General features: G+C 51.2%; 11 protein-coding genes across 11 annotated transcripts; 6 read left to right on the plus strand and 5 right to left on the minus strand.

Annotated features, from left to right (window-relative positions):
* Positions 1-241: 241 nt before the first annotated feature.
* N7496_001529 (FAD binding domain-containing protein) lies at positions 242-1,774 on the plus strand (the record flags this gene model as incomplete). Its single annotated transcript, XM_056694460.1, has 1 exon — positions 242-1,774. The coding sequence occupies one exon, from the start codon at positions 242-244 to the stop codon at positions 1,772-1,774; it is 1,533 nt and encodes a 510-aa protein (XP_056561189.1).
* A 660-nt stretch (positions 1,775-2,434) lies between these two features.
* Positions 2,435-2,669, minus strand: N7496_001530 (uncharacterized protein; the record flags this gene model as incomplete). The annotated part of the gene is made up of 2 exons (XM_056694461.1): positions 2,435-2,455; positions 2,490-2,669. 2 exons carry the CDS (start codon positions 2,667-2,669, stop codon positions 2,435-2,437), a joined length of 201 nt encoding a protein of 66 aa, XP_056561190.1.
* Positions 2,670-2,888: 219 nt separating this feature from the next.
* Positions 2,889-4,046, minus strand: N7496_001531 (uncharacterized protein; the record flags this gene model as incomplete). The annotated part of the gene is made up of 3 exons (XM_056694462.1): positions 2,889-3,415; positions 3,467-3,884; positions 3,939-4,046. The coding sequence occupies 3 exons, from the start codon at positions 4,044-4,046 to the stop codon at positions 2,889-2,891; spliced, it is 1,053 nt and encodes a 350-aa protein (XP_056561191.1).
* A 735-nt stretch (positions 4,047-4,781) lies between these two features.
* On the plus strand, positions 4,782-7,121 carry N7496_001532 (uncharacterized protein; the record flags this gene model as incomplete). Its single annotated transcript, XM_056694463.1, has 1 exon — positions 4,782-7,121. The coding sequence occupies one exon, from the start codon at positions 4,782-4,784 to the stop codon at positions 7,119-7,121; it is 2,340 nt and encodes a 779-aa protein (XP_056561192.1).
* Positions 7,122-8,419: 1,298 nt separating this feature from the next.
* On the plus strand, positions 8,420-9,190 carry midA (putative cell wall protein; the record flags this gene model as incomplete). The annotated part of the gene is made up of 1 exon (XM_056694464.1): positions 8,420-9,190. One exon carries the CDS (start codon positions 8,420-8,422, stop codon positions 9,188-9,190), a length of 771 nt encoding a protein of 256 aa, XP_056561193.1.
* A 1,016-nt stretch (positions 9,191-10,206) lies between these two features.
* N7496_001534 (Zn(II)2Cys6 transcription factor) lies at positions 10,207-11,508 on the plus strand (the record flags this gene model as incomplete). The annotated part of the gene is made up of 3 exons (XM_056694465.1): positions 10,207-10,364; positions 10,434-10,899; positions 10,945-11,508. The coding sequence occupies 3 exons, from the start codon at positions 10,207-10,209 to the stop codon at positions 11,506-11,508; spliced, it is 1,188 nt and encodes a 395-aa protein (XP_056561194.1).
* A 187-nt stretch (positions 11,509-11,695) lies between these two features.
* On the minus strand, positions 11,696-12,295 carry N7496_001535 (putative isochorismatase family hydrolase; the record flags this gene model as incomplete). The annotated part of the gene is made up of 1 exon (XM_056694466.1): positions 11,696-12,295. One exon carries the CDS (start codon positions 12,293-12,295, stop codon positions 11,696-11,698), a length of 600 nt encoding a protein of 199 aa, XP_056561195.1.
* A 468-nt stretch (positions 12,296-12,763) lies between these two features.
* On the minus strand, positions 12,764-13,609 carry N7496_001536 (uncharacterized protein; the record flags this gene model as incomplete). The annotated part of the gene is made up of 1 exon (XM_056694467.1): positions 12,764-13,609. One exon carries the CDS (start codon positions 13,607-13,609, stop codon positions 12,764-12,766), a length of 846 nt encoding a protein of 281 aa, XP_056561196.1.
* Positions 13,610-15,054: 1,445 nt separating this feature from the next.
* N7496_001537 (uncharacterized protein) lies at positions 15,055-16,015 on the plus strand (the record flags this gene model as incomplete). The annotated part of the gene is made up of 2 exons (XM_056694468.1): positions 15,055-15,754; positions 15,831-16,015. The coding sequence occupies 2 exons, from the start codon at positions 15,055-15,057 to the stop codon at positions 16,013-16,015; spliced, it is 885 nt and encodes a 294-aa protein (XP_056561197.1).
* Positions 16,016-16,319: 304 nt separating this feature from the next.
* On the minus strand, positions 16,320-17,630 carry pex19 (putative peroxisomal membrane protein receptor Pex19; the record flags this gene model as incomplete). Its single annotated transcript, XM_056694469.1, has 4 exons — positions 16,320-16,433; positions 16,498-17,105; positions 17,162-17,320; positions 17,426-17,630. 4 exons carry the CDS (start codon positions 17,628-17,630, stop codon positions 16,320-16,322), a joined length of 1,086 nt encoding a protein of 361 aa, XP_056561198.1.
* Positions 17,631-20,008: 2,378 nt separating this feature from the next.
* N7496_001539 (bZIP transcription factor) lies at positions 20,009-21,497 on the plus strand (the record flags this gene model as incomplete). Its single annotated transcript, XM_056694470.1, has 4 exons — positions 20,009-20,197; positions 20,404-20,620; positions 20,682-21,149; positions 21,217-21,497. 4 exons carry the CDS (start codon positions 20,009-20,011, stop codon positions 21,495-21,497), a joined length of 1,155 nt encoding a protein of 384 aa, XP_056561199.1.
* Between the last annotated feature and the right edge of the window lie 136 nt (positions 21,498-21,633).

The following is a 21,633-nucleotide window of genomic DNA, read 5'->3' on the forward strand; positions in this document are numbered from 1 at the left end:
GTGTTTGTGGGGCAATCCGAGCTATTGAATATCCGAGGAAGTCCCACTTTAGTCCGGGGGAGTATGGAAGGCAGCCACACACGAACGTGGCATCGGGAGGTACATCGTTGAAACTACATCTTTGAAACTCCTATATCATACTTGAATGTCGCCTCTGTTACGTTGAGCCAGCCACTACTTCCCATTCATATATTCGAACATCCTTCTACATACAACCTCTGTATTGGACATTGGCAACGCCATGGACGCTGCTGTTATCATCATTGGTGGCGGCCCTGTTGGACTATGGGCGTCCTACGAGCTTCGCCTCGCCGGCATAAGCGTCATTGTCCTGGAATCAGATTTGGAAATATCCAACGCCATGAGAGGTGCCACAATCCATACTCGGACTATGGAGGTGTTCACAATGCGCGGTATTCACGAGGACCTTCTCGAGAATTCCGGTAAGCTCGTTCATGCTGCCTACGGCCAGCTGCCAACGCCAATTAGCTTCGCAACCCAAGATTCCGACTATCCGTTCGTCGTTATGCAAATTCAGCCTCGCACTACCGCAGTCATCCAGAAGCATGCCATCAAGCTCGGGCTTGATATCCGCCGTGGTCATGCAGCTACTGAAATCCACCAATCGAAGGACTCCGTGTCCGTCACTGTGCGAAATGACGCGGATGGAAGCACCTACGAACTTAAAGCCCAGTATCTCATCGGTGCCGACGGCGCAGATAGCATGGTCCGCAAAAAAGCGGGGATCACATTCGAGGGCGAAGGAGGCACGGTGTGGGTATGGGGCGACGACTTGACGCTCACTGACCCTCCTTCAACGCTTCCAGGGTCTTTATGGTCCCCCGAAGGCTCCCTTACCATTTTCCCCTTGCCTGGAGGGAAATTCCGTGTGGCGGGTATGAACCCAGATAACGTTGGCGCGGACGGGAAACGCGTTATGGATTTCGATGATCTGCGAGACAGAGTTGTGCGAATTGCAGGGAAAGATTTCGGAATGCACCACAGTGATACTATCTCCTCAACTAGCACCGCCAGCCTCATCGCTTCGAAGTACCGGGAGGGCCGGATCTTTATCGCGGGGGATGCGGCGCATAGGCATTCACCGACGGGTGGAATGGGTATGAACGTGGGCATTCAGGACGCCATGAATCTCGGGTGGAAGCTTGCAGCCGTGATTAATGGCTTGATGCCGCCAAGTCTGCTGGATACGTATGAGGCGGAGCGATGGCCGGTTGGGAGGGAATTGCTCCGGCAGACGCGCGCGCTGACTGGACTCGGCACTCTATTCGGATCTGATGGTATAGGGATACGAGAATTGTTTGATGGCTGTATCCAGAATTCCTCATATTTCAACAATTATCTTGCAGAGCACATGTCTGGGCTCTTCGTTCGGTATGCCTCGACTGACAGCAGCGGGCATGCGCTGGTCGGTGCGAGAGTGCCTAATTTGGTCTTTACGGACAACGGAGGCGCCAGACTCTACCCGCTCTTCAAATCCGGGCGGTATCTACTGCTGACGCTGACGTCGCAGCCACTCTACAATGGAGAGTATATAGTTGACGATAAGTTACCTGTCACCTACTGCTCGCGAAATCTCGACCGCACGGCAACCAAAGCCCAGGAGTGGGGCGACATTGCAGCAGCATTGATCCGACCAGATGGGCATGTCGCCTGGGCCAAAGCAGACTCGGATCTCGACGACCTTCGAAAGGAAATATCCACTGTGGTTGAAAAGACTTTCAGCAAGGAGCCCTCCTCTGCATCGGCTGATTGAGTGCCAATTCGATTCCATGAGATTCAACATGGCAACTCTCGCTCTACTTCGAGTCTTTCGAATTTCCAACTGTGATTGTCAATCTAGAAGCAAACGCATTTGACTACTGCTTTTTGAATGTTCTTATGTTGCGAACACCCACTAGGTACACATAGAATTTTCAACGCGCTATTATTCAACCGTAACACCGTCATACAATATTTCGATTTAATGTCTCGACAAGAGCACCTATCGATCTTCGTCCTAGTATAAAGTGACCAATAAATTTGGAAACATATGTTGGAGTTGGCTCAGGAAGCGATATAGGCTGATGAACGAGATTAAATTTCTCATGTTGAAGCATTTTAGCTCACACCGAGGTGGAAGATAAGCGCCAATTGCTCAAACCTAATTTTCTAAGGCAAGACAAGGAAGGGGATAGTTAAATCGGTACTACAGGAATAGCGGCACCCTGGCCTAAAGAAGAAGGCATTACCGCAAAGGCGGCTATAGAAGCGGTCGATAAATTGACCAATTATGGGTTTGAGCAACTGGCGTTTATCGTCCGCCTCACTCACACTAGTCACGATTTCTGAGGTAGACTTCTCGAATTATTGATATCAGAAAAACCAGCATTAGATTTTTTTTGACTCGATAATATCCTCTCTTGGCGCTTTTTCCTCATTGAAACCCGATAGACACCTATATAACAGTGTTATGCAGCGTACAATCTCACCCTGTTGAGGGTAGCTGTAGCGTATTCGGATCCAACTTTGGACTTTGACAGGATGTAAATCAGCAATTTCCTCCGTACAACATGCCAGTGCTGTAGGCGAGTCTTCTCTTCAGCACGTCTTGCGACGGGGTCGACAGAGTTGACGGGTTTGACGGGGTTTCTACGGGCAAGTTGATACATTGTTGGTCGACCCGGTGCGTCTATTCCTAATTCTTAAGTTCTTGATAAGAAAAGACAGAAAAAAGAAAAGAAAAACCCTCGATTGACTCTAGAAGGGTAACCTCTTGTACGTTTTGATTGTTTATACACAGCCCATATATACATGTGCGTACTCAACATTTAAGCCCAGATTGGATTCAGGCAAGCACCCATAGAGCAGACAAACCATGCCTATCATGCCTAAAAGCTAACTGGTGGCTGGATCTCGACGACTCCATAGCCAGATACGCCTTCTCCTTCAACATTAACGAACCCTTCGTAAGTTGAGGTTAAGGCCTGAGAGTCAATCATCTCTTGATCCTTGCGAATAGACGTGATGTTGAAAAATGACCCATCTGCAAGTTTGAGCGTCCATGCCGTTGCATATTCATTCCCACTGTGAGGAGAGAGCCAGGAAGAGCCGCGAGTTGTCAAGTTGGCAGCAACCACTACTTGGACGCCATCTTGAGCACGCACAGTAGCAAAGCCCTTGGTCCCACCCTGCCCATCTGGCGAGAACCAGATTGAGTATGATTTGCGGGCTTTGGTAAGAGAGTTTGTTGTATGAAGGGCAAACCAGGTCCATTGAGATGCTCCGGACGACTGGAACTGGCGGTCATACCAGGTGAATGACCTCTTGGGGTCAATGGCAATGGATTTGCCACCAGAGGTCAAGGAACCAGTTGTAGTGCCTTTGGGCATGGACCACTCATTTGCTATGACGGTTTCTGAAATGTTTATTAGTTAGAGCGTTCTAATGTCGGTCAGATAGAGCCTACCCCAAAGGAAACTGCCCTGTCCGCCATTGAGGATCACAGGGGAGGTCAGAGAAAACGTGATGTTAAAGATGGATGCTGGATCAGTACTGTAGATATTGATCGAACCAAGAGGATCGTCTGTAGTCGAGATAAATCCGTAGTCATCAAATTTGATCTTGACACCGGTTGTGTTTCCACTAACACTTGATGGCAGGCCAGCAATTGTTGTGGACTGGTTATAGAAACACGAGTTGGTTACATCAAGGATAGAAGAGCGCCGCACAGAAACACCCGATTCCAGGGAGAGGAAGTGGGATACTGCCAAATACTGGTGGTTATCGCTACCATAGATGTAGGAGGATGCCCAGTATGAACTCGAGATATTGGACTTGAAAGCTTGCGACCCGGCCAGGTCATATTGAACAGGTAAGGGATCCACCTGTTTAGATGTCAAGTTAGTTACTGCCTTTGTGCTGGGAGGGATGAGACAAACGAATTTTCCAAGCTGCATCCCTGTAACGTCTGGGACAAAGTCATATGAAGCCAGCGCCTGGAGGGCGCAGCCTCCCACGACGAAAGCGTAGCTAAATATCCCCCACATTTAAACTGCTTGTCACAACAAAGGAACACAAAATTATGATTGTCTTTTAGTCAGTCAATTGTAGGTTTTCAAAACAGTTCCTTGTTCAGAATATATATACAGGTTTAACTAATTCTTAAACCCCCTGGAGGTCCCTTATCCCATTACATAATATTCTGCCTGCCAAAAAGCTTCTATTAAGAGTCCAAGGAATCGATTTCATAGCGGTGGATAGAAATTTGAATGAAATGAAGGATTTATGCGCCCGTGGAACTAGAATTTCACTACATATTTTGTAACCAAGCGGGTATGGCAGGCGGTAGGGAGTCTACTGGGCGGTGTCACTGTATACTTCCCCGGGTAAGATGTTCTTCCCTGGATCTTAAAGCTCATCCTTTTGGGCTCCAAGAATGAGCTCCTATCCTAGTTCCGTCAAGTCGCATGGATATCTTACCTTTCCGCTTATTCAGCGGAACCGGCGCCGAGTCTTGACTAACTACAGATTCATGAAAGCCTCGAATACCCCCGCCCTTCAAGTGGAGGACGAGGCATCCCCCCACCCCCACAGTGCCAGATTATCGGGGTACAGGGTAGTAGGGTACGAGGGTCGCACTCAGGCCTGTAGAATACTTGATAGATGATAGTCATGTCCATGGGAGGGAGTCCCACGGGAATGTAGCTGGTTTAAAATCCCCCTTCGCAGACATCCTCTAACCCAGTCGCAAAAACAGAGTCAAATTTCTTTATAACATCAAAATGGAAATCAACGTCGATGTCATCATCGTCGGCTATGGGCCTGCAGGCGCCGTTTTGGCCTCCCTATTGGGTCAAAGAGGTCACCGAGTCGCTGTTTTGGAGAAATTTCCCAGCCCTTATAATCTGCCCCGGATGAGCACCCTTGATGGTGAAATCGCGCGTGTGCTACAACACACCGCAGACCCTGAGAAGGCGCTCGAGGACTCGTTACCGCAGCCTGCAGCATACCTATATGGAGCGGATGGTGAGCTCGTCAGCCGCGCAGACTGGAACACTGTTGTCTGCGGACACCCTGAAAGGCTGAGTCTGCATCAACCGAACATCGAATCCGCCATGCATACTCGTGTCGACAGCTGCTCGTCGGTTCAAGTGTTTTGGGGCACGGAAGCCACGGCTATTGATAATCTTGAGGACCACGTGGTCATCACTGCTACGAAAGTAGCAAGCGATGATACCAATACTCCAGCTGAGGAGTTCAAAGTGCGTGCCCGCTACGCGGTTGGCATGGATGGAGGATCGAGCTTCGTCCGCGAGGCGGTGGGCATCAAGATGGAGGTGCTGAAAGTCCACGATGATGAGTGGCAGCTAACCGACTACGATATTCTTGATCCCGCCGTAGAGGCCACAAGAACGGAGGTGCATATGGACGTTCCACGCCCCTACTATTGGGGACCAAACGGAGCTCGCCGCTGTCGTATTGATATGAAACTCCTTCCGGACGACGGGCCTGAGGTTAGAACGCATGCCGCAGCCCTCGCCTACCTAAAAGAGAAGACTGGGATTTTACCGGAGGCGGTACGCATCACGAGGCAGGTCATCTACAGATTTCGCTCGGCGATCGCCCAATGTATGCGGGTAGGAAACGTCTTTATTGGCGGCGACGCAGCCCATCTGATGACCCCCGGTATGGCACAGGGCTGCTGCAGTGCGATCCGCGACGGTATCAACCTTGCATGGCGTCTTGACCTGGTCCTGACCTCCCGCGCAAACGCAGCCATCCTCGATAGCTACGGACCCGAGCGCCTGGGACACGTTACGCCCCTCGTACAAGGGTCTATTCTAGGCTGGCAGATGACAACGGAGACCGATCCGGCCAAAGCTGCTACTCGCGATAACTTTATTCGAGCAGGGCTAGCGCCAGCGCCGCCTAAGCCAACTCTCACGACAGGCATCCTTCAACGAACAGCTGATAACCTCGCCCAGCTAGCAGGCACGTTAAGCCCTCAAGGACGTGTGCGGATTGATGGGCGCGAAGGGCTTCTTGACAGCCTAGTCGGCTTTGGATTCCAGTTAGTGAGCCGGATCCCCGTTGACGCTCTGCTGTCGCCTGCTCAGCAAGAACTACTCGACAAGCTCGGCGCCCATATTGTGGTCCTTGGATCTGAAGCCGCCGTCGACCTCGATATGACCTACCAAAATTATCTGGAAGCGCATGGACTAGTGGCGTACCTGAGCCGGCCCGATTTCTATATATTTGGGACCGCAGCTACTGCAGATGATATTCCCGTGATGGTGGACGCCTTGGCCAAGCAACTCGCCCAGCCGGTACCAGATACAGAACAACTTTCTGCAATCGATGAGCCTGTCACACTACCTGGGGCCAAATTTGTGCACAAGACTATCCCGGCGCTCGAATTCACGATCCACTATGCGGAAGCAGGGCCATCCAATCCAGCCGGGACAATCGTCTCGATACCAGGATCCGCAGGTCTGGAGATGTCCACGGCGAAGGATCAGCTCGCGGGGCGATATCGAGTCTTGGAGGTGAACCCTCCTGGCTGGGGCGATCAGACGGACGTCTCACGGCCCATGCCCCAGAGCGAGATCGGTGTGATTCTAGCTCGGGCGGTTGAGCAGTTGGTGGATGGGCCGTTCGTGCTGATTGCCACTTCCATGGGCGGCGGGAACGCGATGTACCTTGCTTCACAGATGCCCGATCGTGTGCGCGGTATCATTCTCGAGGGATCGATGACCCCCTGTCGGCCGCAGGATCTCCGGCCTATGTCCACGAGTCAACCGCCCATCCACCCAAAGAAGCCATGGGCAACGCAGGCCTATGTCGCCCATCAGATGTCTAATCGGATGCGCATGGTGCAGAACACCCCACCCGATATGGAGGCCACACCGGCAATCACCACGGTGCGTGAACGCGGGATTCCCGTGCTTAGTTTGGTCGGCGACGCAGACGAGGTGATGAAGCCAAATCAGGAGACGGTTCAAGCTGTACTGCCGCAAGCAGAATTTCAGCTGGTGCCAGAAGGCCGGCACGACTTGCAGAACACAGTTCCCGAGGAGTTTGTTTCCCGTGTAGAGTCCTTAATCGATGAGCGGCTCGCGTAGGCGCCTGTATATGGACAAAACGGGGAATCATAGATCAAAGTACAATTCATTGGCAGAGTAGTTTTGTGGAAATGTAATAGAATGTATCCATTTGACAACCTGACAAACTCAGTTCAATAATAATGCAGGGCTGTACCATAGACCAATCGGAGAGCGTGAAAGTTCGCGCCGTTTAACTAAAAGGTCCAGCAAGACTTCTGAATGACCAGAAGTCTTAATAGTTGACTAGTTATGGGATTCATAGACTATCTGTCAGCCGGGAAATTCGGACAAACTCGCACTGGCATGACAGGTCCATTTGATAGATTCTGCTACGCCTTATGGCCAAGGGAGAAGATGATTTGCGCAAGTGGGCTTCAGAGTTTGGCCCTGCGAGTCTAGAACTCGAGCGACGAGTCACGTCTCCGGGCTACTCTGCACCGAGGAAGGACTCATACCGACCCTGCAGTATGGAGTACTGTAGGTTGTGCAGTGCGTGTCTGGCGTCATGTACCCCTTGAAGTGACAGCGCGTTGTCGCCAGCGTTAACGCCACGGGGGCCAACTCAGGGCTAGTCGCCGGGTACGTCGGCTTCATTTCGCCTAGCGGATGAGGTCGGGTATGAATGGTGGAAATACTGGATGGGTCAGGAACCGTCAGATTGTAAACAATGCCTGTTGATTATTGAACGCTGGAATGTCTCCATGATGATATGCTATTTTGAGAGCACAGCTGTGATCGACGAGGGCCAAGGGTCGCATTTAATATATGCAGACCTCCATGTGTTCAATAAGCAGAACAGAATGGGCGAGGATGCACCAGATGCTAAATATGGCAGGATTGAGTGTGGGTCGTTGGCCGGTGGGGGCTTATTGGTTGGCCAGAGACGCGAATCCTTTGAGGGTGGTACACACAGTACTCGATCCGGAGTACACCAAAAAAAATGACCTGCTGGGTGGGATTATCAGAGAAATGGACTTGGCTGCATCAACCATCAGGGAAACTTATCCAATGTATTCGCATACGGCCAGTGTAACCCTTGGAGCATAGCCATTCAGGCAACCCAGGAGTCTTTAGGGGGGAAAAGACCTGAGACTAGGGCCGGGCTAGCGTGCCCAATTAGGATTAGCGGCACCTGCCTGTTGTTTCCACCTGACTTGGGCTGACTCTCCTCCCTTTTTCCCACGCCGTTTCGCTTTCGCTTTCGCCTTCCACTCTCTTTACTCCACGATCGTTCCTGTCTTTCTCCCCTCGTTCAGAGAAAAGACTTCTTCCATCCAACCACCTCCCCGTCCATCGTTCATCACCCATCGCCTATCATGCGTCTCTCAAAGCTCTCGTTCCTCGTCCAGGCTCTGCTCCTGGCCGCTGTTGCGGCTCAAAGCGCGGACGCTACCAACGTCCTCAGCGATATCACCAGCGGATCTTCATCCACCAGCAGCTCATCCTCTGAGCCTACCTCTGCTCCTTCCAGCACCTCTTCCACCACATCATCAACTTCCTCGACCACCGAGCCTCCCAGCACCACCTCCACCACGCACACGACTTCCACCACTTCCTCTACTTCCGAGGCCCCATCCACGACCTCCTCCACTTCTTCGACTACCTCATCTAAGGATTCCTCCACCACCAGTGTTGCCGACAAGACTACCGCAGCGGATACGGCTTCAACTACCCAGAGTAATGTGGTCAAGACCATCACCTCCGAGGTGACCATCAGCGGTACCACCAAGGCCACTGTCATGGTCACCACTTCCCCGGCTTCTCAGACCACCTCTCCTTCTCTCAACGGCAACAACAGCTCCTCCAGCAGTGGTATTTCTTCCTCGGATAAGAAGATCATCATCGGTGTCGTGGTCGGTGTCGGTGGTGCCATCCTGATCGGTGTTCTGGGTGTCGTCTTCTGGCGCATCCAGAAGAAGCGCAACGAGGCTTACAACGATGAAGATGATGATCTGATGGGCGGTACCGCCGTCGGCAGCGGCCCTCGTGAGAAGGCCCCTAGCCCGTCCCAGGGCGGTACCCCCTTCAAGAACACACTTGACCAGTACCACAACCCGGGTCCTGTTAACGCTGCATCCAACTTCTAAGTGATGCCCAAACCTTTTACTCATTCTGGACTGTATAACAGCTAGATTGAAGCAGTGCTTTGGTGCGACAACTTTAGTCGCAGTGTAAAAAGTTCCCATTTCTTGTGTACGATCATCATGCAAATTCTCCTCAGGCGCAATGGGCTGGTCAGGCGAAGGTCACGACTGCGTTTTTTTTCTTCTTCTCTGGTTGCCGATATCTTTTGTGCATTGGGGGCCTCTCATTTGGACTGCTCCCCTTCCATTCCTTTTTTTCGGCACAGCATCATAGATCAAATGTGCTTCCACTCCTTGAGCGTTTTTTGTCTTCTCAGCAACCTTCCACACTCCCTCAATGTGATCGCCTCTGTCGATACTTCTGCTACACCTACTAATCTTTCGGGACCTCTCTCCCTTTCCATATCTTCCTCTCGGCTTTCTCGGCCTCGCTATCTTGTGTCTCGTTTTGATTCCCCATGTAGGAGCGTTGAGTTCCTTGTTCTTTTTGATATAGCTATTGGAACAAATACATAAGACAATATCTGACAGTACAGAGCTTTCTCTTTCCATCGTAGTGCTAACAAGTCGTCGCTATTGATGACTGGTAGATTGGTGCAGGATCTGGGTTTACGAAGGGGTCTGCAGGAGATGCTCCAAGGGGTTTGTTTACCAGTGAGCTATTTCCTGGCTAGGCATGAGAGTACTGTATCGGCGACTGCATAATCCCCTCGTGGCTGTCGTTGAATTTCCTACATTTTGAGCCATTTTTATAAGACAGAACTATGGCTGATGTAGGAGGAGAATGTGTCTCATCAACTCGTCTCCTGCCTATCGAAGTCGAGGTGGACCTATTTACTTGGCGATTGCCCAATGGATGACGGATTAGTCAGATCACCCCAGGATTTCCATCCCACCGGCAACGTTGACAACGCTCCCGGTGGGATGAGACTGACGTTTCTATTCGCATCCTCACGAGACTGGCGAGTTGTTTGCTCATTTGACTATCAATTCATCTTCTAAGTCTTGCTTAACAAAATATGCCTCCTTCCAAGACTTCCACCAAACCATTCGCTTGTCAATTCCCCGGCTGTACGTCAAGCTATCAGCGGAAGGAACACCTGAATCGACACGAAGCACAGCATACCGGCGTTCTCGCCAGCGTGTGTTCTCTCTGCAATCGCACCTTCTCTCGAAAGTACTTCTCCATCTCGGCAACCTTACGTCTAATTGTGGAGTTGTTGAGTAATCGCTAATTCCGATGTAGTGACTCGTTGAGACGCCATATTCGTCAAGACCATAGTATTTCCGAACAGCACTCCACCCGATCTGCCCTAGCCTGTAATGCTTGTCGTCTCGCCAAGACACGATGTCATGGTGGGACTCCCTGCTTGCAATGCCGTACCAAGGGACAAGCGTGTACTTTTGAAACGGCCGCATCGACAACTTCACGCTCGCCATCGGACGAGGAGGTCTTTGCGGCCAGTGTAGAGGCTGCAGTCCCTATGGAAGACCGTACGGCCCAGACGAAGCACTATGTGGATCTTTACTTTACACACTTCCATCCCCATTGGCCTTTTTTGCATCGCGCAACGTTCAGCATCCCGGATGAGCCACCGTTACTGGTTCAGGCAGTCCTGATGATCGGTCTGTGGGTGAGTGAGAAACCGTCGGCACGACAGGCCGCGGTAGATCTGCATCAGAAGCTGGGATCATGGATTCGCGAACAGAGAGTACGTTTATCACTATTCTTATATGATGTCTACTAACAGATCCAGGTTCAATGGGAGAATCTCATACCCCGAAAAGAAAACGGAGAAGAAGGCCCCGTCTCTATATGTCCCATTGCCACATACCAGGGTATCCTACTATACCTGATCTTCTCATTAATCCAGGATACCAACTCCCGCTCTCTAAGCCTAAATCTATCCCTTTCACAATCCGACTATGAAATCCTCTGCGTGCTAGTACAAGTCTGTCGCCGGAATCATGTATTCTACTACCCCGGTATGCTGGAACGATACCAGGACGTTGATTCTATGGCTTGTATCTGGATTGGGGTGGAAGAGATGGGTCGGTTAGGGCTGGCGATGTACAAGGTCTCGTCTTTGTGCACAGCTGGGAATTTGGAGGATAAGGAGAATGCATTGCTTCAGTTGTCGGATTTGCAGTTTCCTGTTCCGGATAGTCGGACGTTGTGGGATGCAAAGTCTGATATGGAACTGTCGCAATTATTGCAGTTGGAGGCTGGTCGGGAGAGGCTTGATGCTAGTGATATGGCGAATTGGATCTCGGGTTGTGGGAAGGTGTTGGAATCGGGCAGTGAGAGGTGGTGGTTTTGATAATTGGCTCTTCGAGAATATTGCATGGAAGAGCAGGGGAATATTCTGTTATTCATAATTCCCTCGTTAAGCAAGACATAATTAATACAAGCTTTGTACTCGTCTGGGAAAGGTTTCGTATTCCGTAAATCAGTGCAACTCGCACGATACATGCCCTATCGACAAACCTAGGTCATAACGCAAAAGATTATTCAGTAATATCGGCAGCCTGGATAATAGAAGCAAATCCATCTCCCAATTCACAAAGCACAACAGAAACCAAAGTCTCCGCCTGAACACCGGGGATGTGCCGGTCACCAATAGCATCCGACACAACCAAGACGTCATACTCAAGATCGTTTCCAGCCCGCGCGGTAGTAGACACACAGACATGCGCCATATATCCCACAAGAACAATCTTCTTCCCCGTACTTCCCAGTCCCTGAAGATACTCATGCAAATCAGTCTGAGCAAACGAGCTCACATAATGCTTAGTGACAATCTTCTCGCCAGACTGGGGCTTCAACTCGTCAAATACAGATGCGAACGGCGTGCCGGGTGTGAAAACCGGTGCTCCCTCGGGTACTTCGTGGACGACGTGGACAATGTTACTGCCATTACCGCCACGGCGGTATCGAGATAGTAAATCTGCAATGACTTTGCGGCTTGCGTCGACATTTTCGACTTTCAGTTTGCCTGAGGCGTATTCGTTTTGGGCATCGATGATGATTAAGGTGGAGTCTTGCACGGATGCTGTGGATGGGGTGACGCCAACTAATTGGCGGAAGGATTTGGTGTCGGTAGACATGGTGGAGTTTATGTTTGTATGATAGAGGACTTGAGTGAAGTAGAGGTTGGGTTTATCCTGTTCGATGAGTAGATGGAAGGCTTATATACTATGCAGAGAGCTTCGGATCTACTTACTTCATCCGCTCAGGCTCTGTTATTAATCAGGACTGTTGGTGGGATGCCGGTGGGATACCTGTGGGATACCGGTGGGCGGATTTTGGGGAACTAGGACCATGTCGGCAGGTACAGTAAGTCATTGAAAAGCCAATCATTCTTTAGATTAGATTCATATTTCCAGGTCGAGACTATACTCGGAAGGGCTGCACAGAGTGGCGCTCCGAACGGGTCTGCTTCGTGCAGGCGACACTTATCTATCGCTCCCGAGCAATCATTCCAGGTCGCTCCTTTTCTACTCGAGTTTCTACTTTCTTCTTGAAAAGTACTCATCAATATAATTCTAGATATACAGTACATACAAACGCTGATGTCATGAAGGATTCGCGATCATTTCATCAGTCCGCCAGAAACTCTCATCCGAATCTCGCCTATGTACAATTGAAACCAGCATGCCCAACACGGCAAATTCAAGCTTCAACTTGACACTATAAACTGTCGCTTTGAAAATCACCTGCGTAAAATAGTAGTTCAAATACTGGAGAATCACCAGGGCCAAGTCCATGATAATAACGACGACGTTGACGGCCAGCAATTCGGACAGAATTTTATGCCGTTTCGCATCTCCAGTCGGACTCAATCGAATCAACCGCGTCGTATTCCAGATATATATCCCCGAGATAAAACATTCCTGCGCGGTAAACCAGGTCACTTGAATGCGCTCCATGGCAAAGTACCCGCGACTCCAACTAGGAGACTCGGGGTTGTAACTCCAACCCGCATTCAACACGATAGTCGGGACGACTATCACGACCAGGCTCAGCACGATCAGCCACCGCACGGTCTTCAGTATCGTCGTATTTTGCGACACCAAGTGTAGTCGTGAGTAGAGAACCACAGACTGGTTGGGTACCATCAGGATCCATGCAACATTCTGCACGACGACGCTCGCGCTGAGTGGCTCCAGATTGAAGTATTGCAACCCTCCCGCAATCGACTGGGGAGCCACGCCGAGGACGGCGGATGTCAACAGAGACCAAAAGTAGAGGCTGCGATAGCGGTGAAAGGATAGCGGGATGAGAATTGCTAGTTCGAGGGCATTGTACAAGGCGATGGCCATGAACACGATGATGCTGATATCGAGGGCATCGTCGATCTTGTTGTTCCCCGTCCCATGCGGGGATGATGGGTTCTGGGGATCCTGCAGGGATCCAGACATGCTGTAATGTGATGGGGTGTGGTAGGCCGACCAGCAGGAGGACCTGTGGGATGCATGCCCACGCAGATGGCAACGTGTGCCGTGTAGACGGAGGTTTGGCAGTGGGGGAGGAGTAGCATGCGGTCCAAGAGGGGAGGCCTGAAGGTAAAGTAAAGTTCTCTTACCCCATGTCTTCAGCCCGGTCTCCTGCCACGGTCGGCATGATGGGGGAAAGGACTCCCAGTAAAGTGGGCGAGTCGAAGTTTACCGGGGATCATGACCATTTAAACTTCAGGTAGGCCAATGATCCGGCTGAAGAACGAGGGCCAAGCGCGGTCCCGAGAGCAGAAGAAGGACTACCCCGCAAAAAGAGGCAAATTGCCATTGCCGTGCTAAGTTTCCAGACTTTTGGGTCTATAAGCGATTAGATCGTCCTCTTGGATAAATAATGTTTAATAAATTAAAGAGTACCAGGAGATAATGAGTCGAGTATGTGTATTTTTGAAACAAAAATAGAGAAACACCCTTTGCAGCGAGACCGTAACAGGCAGACGGTAAACTCTTGGATCATCGAGATCCGGCCTCTTACTGAAGTATACATATTAGTGGGTGGATACCTGGGACTTCACCTCTGGCCAGCCTTCAAATGCATCTTTCTACGTTCAATCCAGAAGCGTTCTACCTGGTAGAGGCCTCGAAGGCGTTGATGATAGCCCGATCTCAGACGATATTTTTTACTTTTAGCTGAAGAAAGACATGGTAGACAGGTATGTCCAATCCCATCGCGATTCAATCCAACTTAATATTATTCTCGAGTGCCATGGTTTATTTTGTAGACTGTGTACTTATACTCGTCTTATCTACGACTAAAATTGGGTAGGACTAGAATGAGCGCGTGAAGCACCGCTTACTCTATTTCCAAATGGCTGTACAGCATAATAGCAATCAGTCCTTACATGTTCTTCCGGTTGCGGATATAGAGGGTTTAGATAGAGACGCTCGACGGGCATATGCTCTATTCGCGAGATCCACTAGAGGCAGACTCATAATTTATGCATTTCTGATACCAAGATTGATAATTCTCCACTGCCTCAGCTAAGACTGTAGATCCCCTTGTCGAATCCAGGATCGACAGCATTTGACGTGCCGACGCGATCATCACGTGGCGCGCGGAATGCGCGTCGCGAAGCCATTTGAATGGGACTCGTCCACTCTCCAGCATCCCCACTCCATCCCCATACAAAAAGTCGCGACCAGCAGCGCGACCTTGGACTAACACTAAACCTCATTCGAGCCTGAGAAAGTGGAACTTCATCCATAAACCCCAGTTCTCAACCTAAAGGTCCCAATCCCCCTACAACAAGCTACCAAATCGCCGAATCCAGCAAAACCACATCACACTTCTACATCCGAACCGCGGAACCACATCTCTCCACTCTCTAATCTCCAAACCGTCACATCTCATCATGTTCGCAACACAAACCATCCCCTCATCACCCACCACTCCCTTCCGCCAAACAGGCCACTACACACCAGCCCGTCCATCCCCGCTCGGCCCACGAAGCACAAATATCGCCACACCCTCATGGACAATGGGCTCTCCCACACGCGCTGGCAACCTGCAAAAGCCAACCGGCCATGACGAAAACGCGCAAATCTCGCCCATCTCCTTTCCAACATTTGCTGTGCACACGGAGCAGCCACAGCGATACCATAACCCTAATCCCGTCTCCGTGTCAAACGAACACTCCAATTCCCCCAGCTTCGTCAACATCGCCTCCTCTCCCGCTCCATTCACCTTCCACTCAACTTCCCAGCAGCAGCAGCAGCAGCAGCAGCAACAACCCAACATCTTCTCACCAACATCACCCTCCCCGGCCTCCCCAACCCCATCAACACGCCCCCGCTTCGCAGAGCGGTACGCGACGCAAATCGCAAACCCCATGCGCACCACGACTTCCCTCGCGCGCTCCAAGACCCGCAAGATGTTCCTGAACCGGGTTAAGAGCGAGCGTGATGCGGGACGGTTCGAGGCGCGCGGGGAACAGATGATGATGGCGGAGTATTTGGCGGATAAGAGGCGGTGGGAGGAGAGTATGGCGCGGGATGTGGATGGGGTCCTGCGTGGGGTTGAAGGGGATATTGAGGATGATGGGATGCTTCCTGGTAAGTTTGGGCTTGGGCTTGGGCTTGTGTTTGGGGTGTTTGGGGGTCGTTTGCTAATCCTTGTTTTTTGGTATAGATGAAGCTGAGTTGAGGGCGTTGGATGAGTTTGTTTCGCAGGAGGAGGCGATGGAGAGGGCGTGGCAGGAGTCGTTGGGTAATAGGCATGGACTTGTGGAACAGGATGTTCCGTTTAGTGATGCTGAGTATGATGATCTTTTTATGCATTTGGAGGAACCTGCGCAGGATATGGATATGTCTTAGGTTGGGTTGGGTGTGGATGTGGATGTGGGTAGTCTATTGACCTAATCTGTTCGGTTCTTGTCTGTTTTAGCGTGGGATTTTGCATATGGCGGCGTTGTGGGTATAATCTTTTCGAATGTGGAATCTGTAAGATTCGATGCGTGGATATCTCGGAGTAAATAAGGGTATCGACGTGGTTGTGTATATGTACAAGTACAAAGCAAGCCGATGAGCATCAACATGAATGTGTATCTTTCTGTACGAAGAGCCAAATCCTCTTCTCATCCCATCTCTTCCTCGTTATTCTTGTACAGATCGTAAGATCTTATTGCTGTGGGCAATCAGGGATTCCGCCCGGTGCACCTCCAGGCGCACCACCCAGCTCTCCCATCAGCGGATTCGAAATCAACTCCTCCGGCGGGCTGCCAGCAGCTTGCATCTATACCGCAAATCATCAGCATCCTGCAACGAAAGAACGAAGAAAAAATCAATCAAAAACTCACCTCCTGCATGCGCTCCCACACATACTCCCGACACTTAGCATCCTCATCCGAGTACCCCGGCTCCTCAAACTTGAGCACAATCTGCTTCACAACGCGAGCCTGCGTCTCATACCGCTCCATATCCTCCACCGGCACCGTCCCCTCAGCCTTACTCTTCGCAATCCAAGGTCCAAACTTGCCATCCAACTCCTTCATCGGCTCATAAAGCATCTCCTTATTCGACAACTGCTCCATCATCCCCATAAACATCTTCGTCAGATCACCGTCCTCACCCGCCCCAGATGCACCAGCCTCCACAGCCTTGAGTAACTGCGCGATCAAATCATCGTCTAACCCGTCACCTGTCGTCGCAGCTTCCGTCGCACGATCACCGGATTGCTTCATTCGCTCGATGGTGCGCTGAATCGCATCGTTGAAGTTCTCGGGTTGTTCCCCGTCCGCGATACCAGCTGGCGGTGGCGTAGCCGAGGCTGCTGATGGACCCTTTGCGATACCTTCTGCACCGGCGCTACCATTTTCCTCGGCCATCACGTCTGCAAGCAGCTGTTTCAGGAAATCACCTGGTGGAATCCCGCTCTCCTCGAGCTGTTTCGCAAAGGCGTCTGCGCCTTGGTCGACGGCCGATTGGAAGTCTTGTGCGTCGGCGGCGCCGGGCCTGCGGCACCAGGGTTGGCCATCATGTTGGCCATGTCTTTCTCCAGTTGCTTGAGGAAGGCATCCTCGTCGAAATCGGGCGGGGCGATGCCGGTGGCGGGGTCGGATTGTGTAGCTGCCGGCGCGGGTGCAGGCACAGCTTTGGGTTTAGAGAAGTCATCTAGCACGTCTGTTGGTGAAAAGTTTGAGGTTAGTTTATGTGCGAGGAGAGGGCTGCGTGGTGTGGTGTGGCTTTGGTGTATGTGATGGCGGGGTTGAATTGATAGTTGCTTACCATCCAATTCATCAAAGTCCGAGTCTTCATCGTCCTCGTCTCCGACTTGTGGATTTGTGGCCTGCGGCTTCTGTGTAGACTCTGCTGATGCAGGCGCGGCATTCTCGGGAGCAGACTGGTCGCCGGTCACCGTCGTCGTGGCCGCTGGAGTCGCGGGGGTTTCTTCGCGGGGATGGTCGCCCGAGCCGGAGGCAGGGTTCGCCATGGTGGTAAATTCCTATGACGGAGGGGGAGAAAGGGGGGGAAGCCGAGTAAAAGCTTGTCGTGCGCGAGAAAATCAGCTCGGCGAGCTAGATCTAGCGACCGGGTTTAGAAAGGAGGGTTGGGCTGGTTGAAGGAGACGGTCACGGCATGTGATGGGATGGGAATTTGGCGGGGAACCGACCGCCGATCGCCGAGGGAACAACGCCGGCGGTTCGGCAAGTCCTTTTGATGAGGCATTGAGAGGGTATGAAGGGTGAGAGTATAAGATGGGATGGTATGGAATTAGGATTTGCATTTTGAAGTGAACTCCGTGATACTTTGCAGAGAAATGCTCATGTCATGTGTGTGGTCCAGCCAGAGCCAACTTCGTTAGAGTGTATATAGTTTAGTTTCTACAGGGTGCTTCCAAGCAATGAGAAGGGGTCCAGGCACCGAGTATGGAATGCATAAACACCGAGATCTAGTTCTGAAGAGTTCAAGCAGAAGCGGGATGGATTCTTAGAGTCAACATCAACATTCCCCATTCGTAGAGTGCCTCAGGCCATACAAACAACGTGTTCATCGATGCGTCCGAGTCTGCATGGCCACCCCGCACCGGAAGTTGGGGGAAGCGAGTCTGCATTGCATCATCCCAGCAAGAATCTGGGGCCGGATCTGGGCACTAGAGAGAGAAATGCAGCCATCATGTGGAATTCGGCCAATAAAAAGCGCTTCTGGTGATCAAACAGAATGCTAGGGTGGTCTTAGTATTATTTCACTAGGGGGATATTATTGAGCAGCCGCAGGCCCGTGTTGCCCTCTTCTGTCCTCGTGATGAGGGGGCCAAGGTCATGTGGCCTAGGGGCAAAGAAAAATCAAAAACCCTTGGTACCCGGGGAACATGAAATACCTCACATGTAGACCGGGCGTACGAGGATATACTAGGAGATGCCGGATGCAAGTTGCATGTCTATGCTAGAGTAGTATGACGTTGATGGTATACAGAGGCTGTCGCGGTAGGAAAGGAAAAAGCGAGAGAACAAAAGTACTCGTACTATACTCTATATAGAGCACTTGGTACGATGTCGGCAGAACCGTCATAACGGTGGCCTTGACTGGCATGTACCCCTGAAACCCCACGGTGAGCTGAGTCTGGACTAGGCGCGGCGGAAGACGCCGATGGGAGGAGAGTGTTAGGTATGCATAGGCCGTAGGCCCTAGAGTCCCTAGACTCGAGCAGGCTGTTAACTATGGACTGCATAGTGGTGGTGTGAGGCTGGGCTGACCCCCGGTTCGCCCCGGTATCGGCTATTCGGCCTCTGGGCTGTCTTGGCTCTGAAGTCTCTGTTCTAGTCTTTTGGTACCTTCGCCACCTACTAATAGTTGTTTTTCAAACTACTCCCTATATTCATCAATTTGTTCTACTCCTGTCGTTCATACTTTTATAGAACTCATGTAGACTCCTTATAACTACTGTAGTCACTTTATTTGTTCTCATACTCATTTATAGACTTACCGACGTAGTTATACTCAAGCCAACGTCCCTCCCGCCTTCTCCGCGGAAGCCCTAGGACTGTTGTTTGATTTTTTTTCCTTCCCTCTCTTTCTCCACGGCCAGATGGCCCGTACGACACGAGGGGGACTTTGCGACTTGGCCACCAACCATTCTGCCTTGAGTGGACCCGTGCCGTCACCGAGAGGAGAGGGCGGCCATTCATGGAGGTGGAGTCGCCAACAGGGCAAAGGGGAGAAATGAACAGGAAAAAAAGGAAAAAAAAGAAAGTCAAAGGAACTAAGGCAAAGAAAAGAAAATTCTGTCCAGGTCTCTAGGAGTGAATTCTCTCGTCTGACCCCCAAAGAACCCACCGAAAACCCGCCCAACCCGCTCAACTCGAAAAGAGGAGCCAAGGGCAACAATATTATTATTCGTTTAGTCAATCGCTTTACCTCACATTAATTCTTCTTCCCTTCCACCCCCCGCCTTCCTTCCCACCCCGTTTACGTTTTATCTCAAATTCTCTGACTCTTCCTTTCTCATAATCATCAATTTCTTTTATGTCACTCTCTCGCCTCCCTTCCGCACGTCCCTTCTAACCGCTTAGCCGCGCGTCTCCTGCGTCTGCTCGTCTCTTTTTTTTCCCTCCTCTTTTTTTCGCGGTCCCAAAGCCCGTGGCTCGGCGGGGGGAAAAGAGGCCGGAGGGGAAACGTATTCTCTATAGCAAAACCCGACTAGAAAGACTAACCCCCCTGTGCGGGTGTGCTTTACTGGTCGTGTCTTCTGTTCAATCAACCATCGTTGGAGAGTGTGAGAGAGAGGGTTGGTGGAAGAGTCTTGGGGGGAGGTTCGATAAGTTAAAAACCACCTATCTCTGATAACGAGAACGCGCCTGTTGGGCTCCAATGGTCTCTATGGTCGAGACCGCCTCCCATCCCGAACACAATGACACCGTCATGGACCCGGTCGTCCCCAAGTCGGAGCCTTTACCTGATGGTTCCATCAGCTCGACGGTGTCAACGCCAGACGCTGAGGCTGAACCATTAACCCAAGATACCACCCAGACTCAAAAGCGAAAAGGTGGTCGCAAACCTGTACGTCACCACCACCTCCCAACTTTCTTTTTTTTTCCTTTTTCCTTTTTTTGGGCTTGTGCTTGATGCATCTTTGATGCAATAATCCGGGGCCCCGCATTCCTTTCCCTTTCCCGATTACATTGATATGCTTCCCTTGCGATGGCCTCTATAATATCGCCGTCCCCATCGTTACCGTTTATGATCATTGGCTCATACCATCCTAGATTTATGCTACCTCGGAGGAACGGAAGCAGCGCAACCGACAGGCTCAGGCTGCCTTCCGAGAACGTCGTACGGAGTACATTCGTCAGCTAGAGACTACCATCAAGCGCAATGAGGAGTCTCTGCAGAGTCTACAGCAGAGCCATCGCAGCGCCGCAGATGAGTGTTTGATGCTGCGGTATAAGAACTCGTTGCTAGAGCGAATCTTGCTCGAGAAAGGTTTGTCCTATTTTCACCCTTTTTTTATCTTGCTATCTATACTAACTGTCAATTCAATCAGGCATTGATGTCCAAGCTGAGCTACGGCTGAAGACCGGGGCTCCAGGCTCATCGGCCAAACCCAATCCCGTACCAGCCAAGTCGGGTCCTATCCCTCGTCCTACCCAGAGACATCCGGCAGGTATCGCCTCCAAGCCGGATGCATTTGCGATCTCTCAACGTGAAGGTGCCTATGCTGTACCATCGCCGCAGTTCCAGGCCACCCCAACCTCCCATGTATCATCGCCATCACACGCCAAGTCACCGGGTTATGGCTTCCAGGGTGGTATGTCGCCCGTTGAAGTCAACGCCCAAGGAGGCGGCCGTCCCCAACTGTTGCCCCAGCCACGGACATTCACCAGCCAAACATCCCCAGGCGCGATCAGCATGCCCCAAACCGACCCCACGGAAAAGGCTCGTGGGCCTCGCGGTGCGCGAGTGGCGGCTGCCTATTACCCATCTCCATTCCAGAAACATTACGACCAACTCGGTGAGCAATACCTCTCTCATCTTCCTATTCATTCCAACCAAGTGAATGCTTTGCTGACCACGGCCAGAACAAGAGTACGACGCACAAGCCGATCTCGTCGATGATGACCATGACGGCTCCGTCAATGCCTCCTACGTCCCGGGCTTCACCCCACAGTCGGTGGCCTCGGGCTCTCACAACATGACGGGTTATAATCCATCTCAAGATGGAGCGCCCGGAGATTACGGCAATGCCAATCAGCTCATGGCTCAATACGAGCCCATGTTGGACGCAGATCCATTCGGGTTGAGTGCTAGCATGCACTTCCCGACGCCGTTCAACTACGAACAGAACAATCCTCGTTCTTGACCAGAGGATAGAAAACGAAAATCCAAAAAGTACATTCTCACTTGTCGGCCAACTTTTTTGCGTCATCTTGTCCGAAATCCTTGAATTCGTCTTTACTGCAAAAAAAGTCATTTTTTGAGCATTGCCCGGCGTTGTT

Source organism: Penicillium cataractarum (genome assembly GCF_028827025.1).
Source record: "Penicillium cataractarum strain IBT 29864 chromosome Unknown utg000001l, whole genome shotgun sequence".
Classification (NCBI taxonomy): Eukaryota; Fungi; Ascomycota; class Eurotiomycetes; order Eurotiales; family Aspergillaceae; genus Penicillium; species Penicillium cataractarum.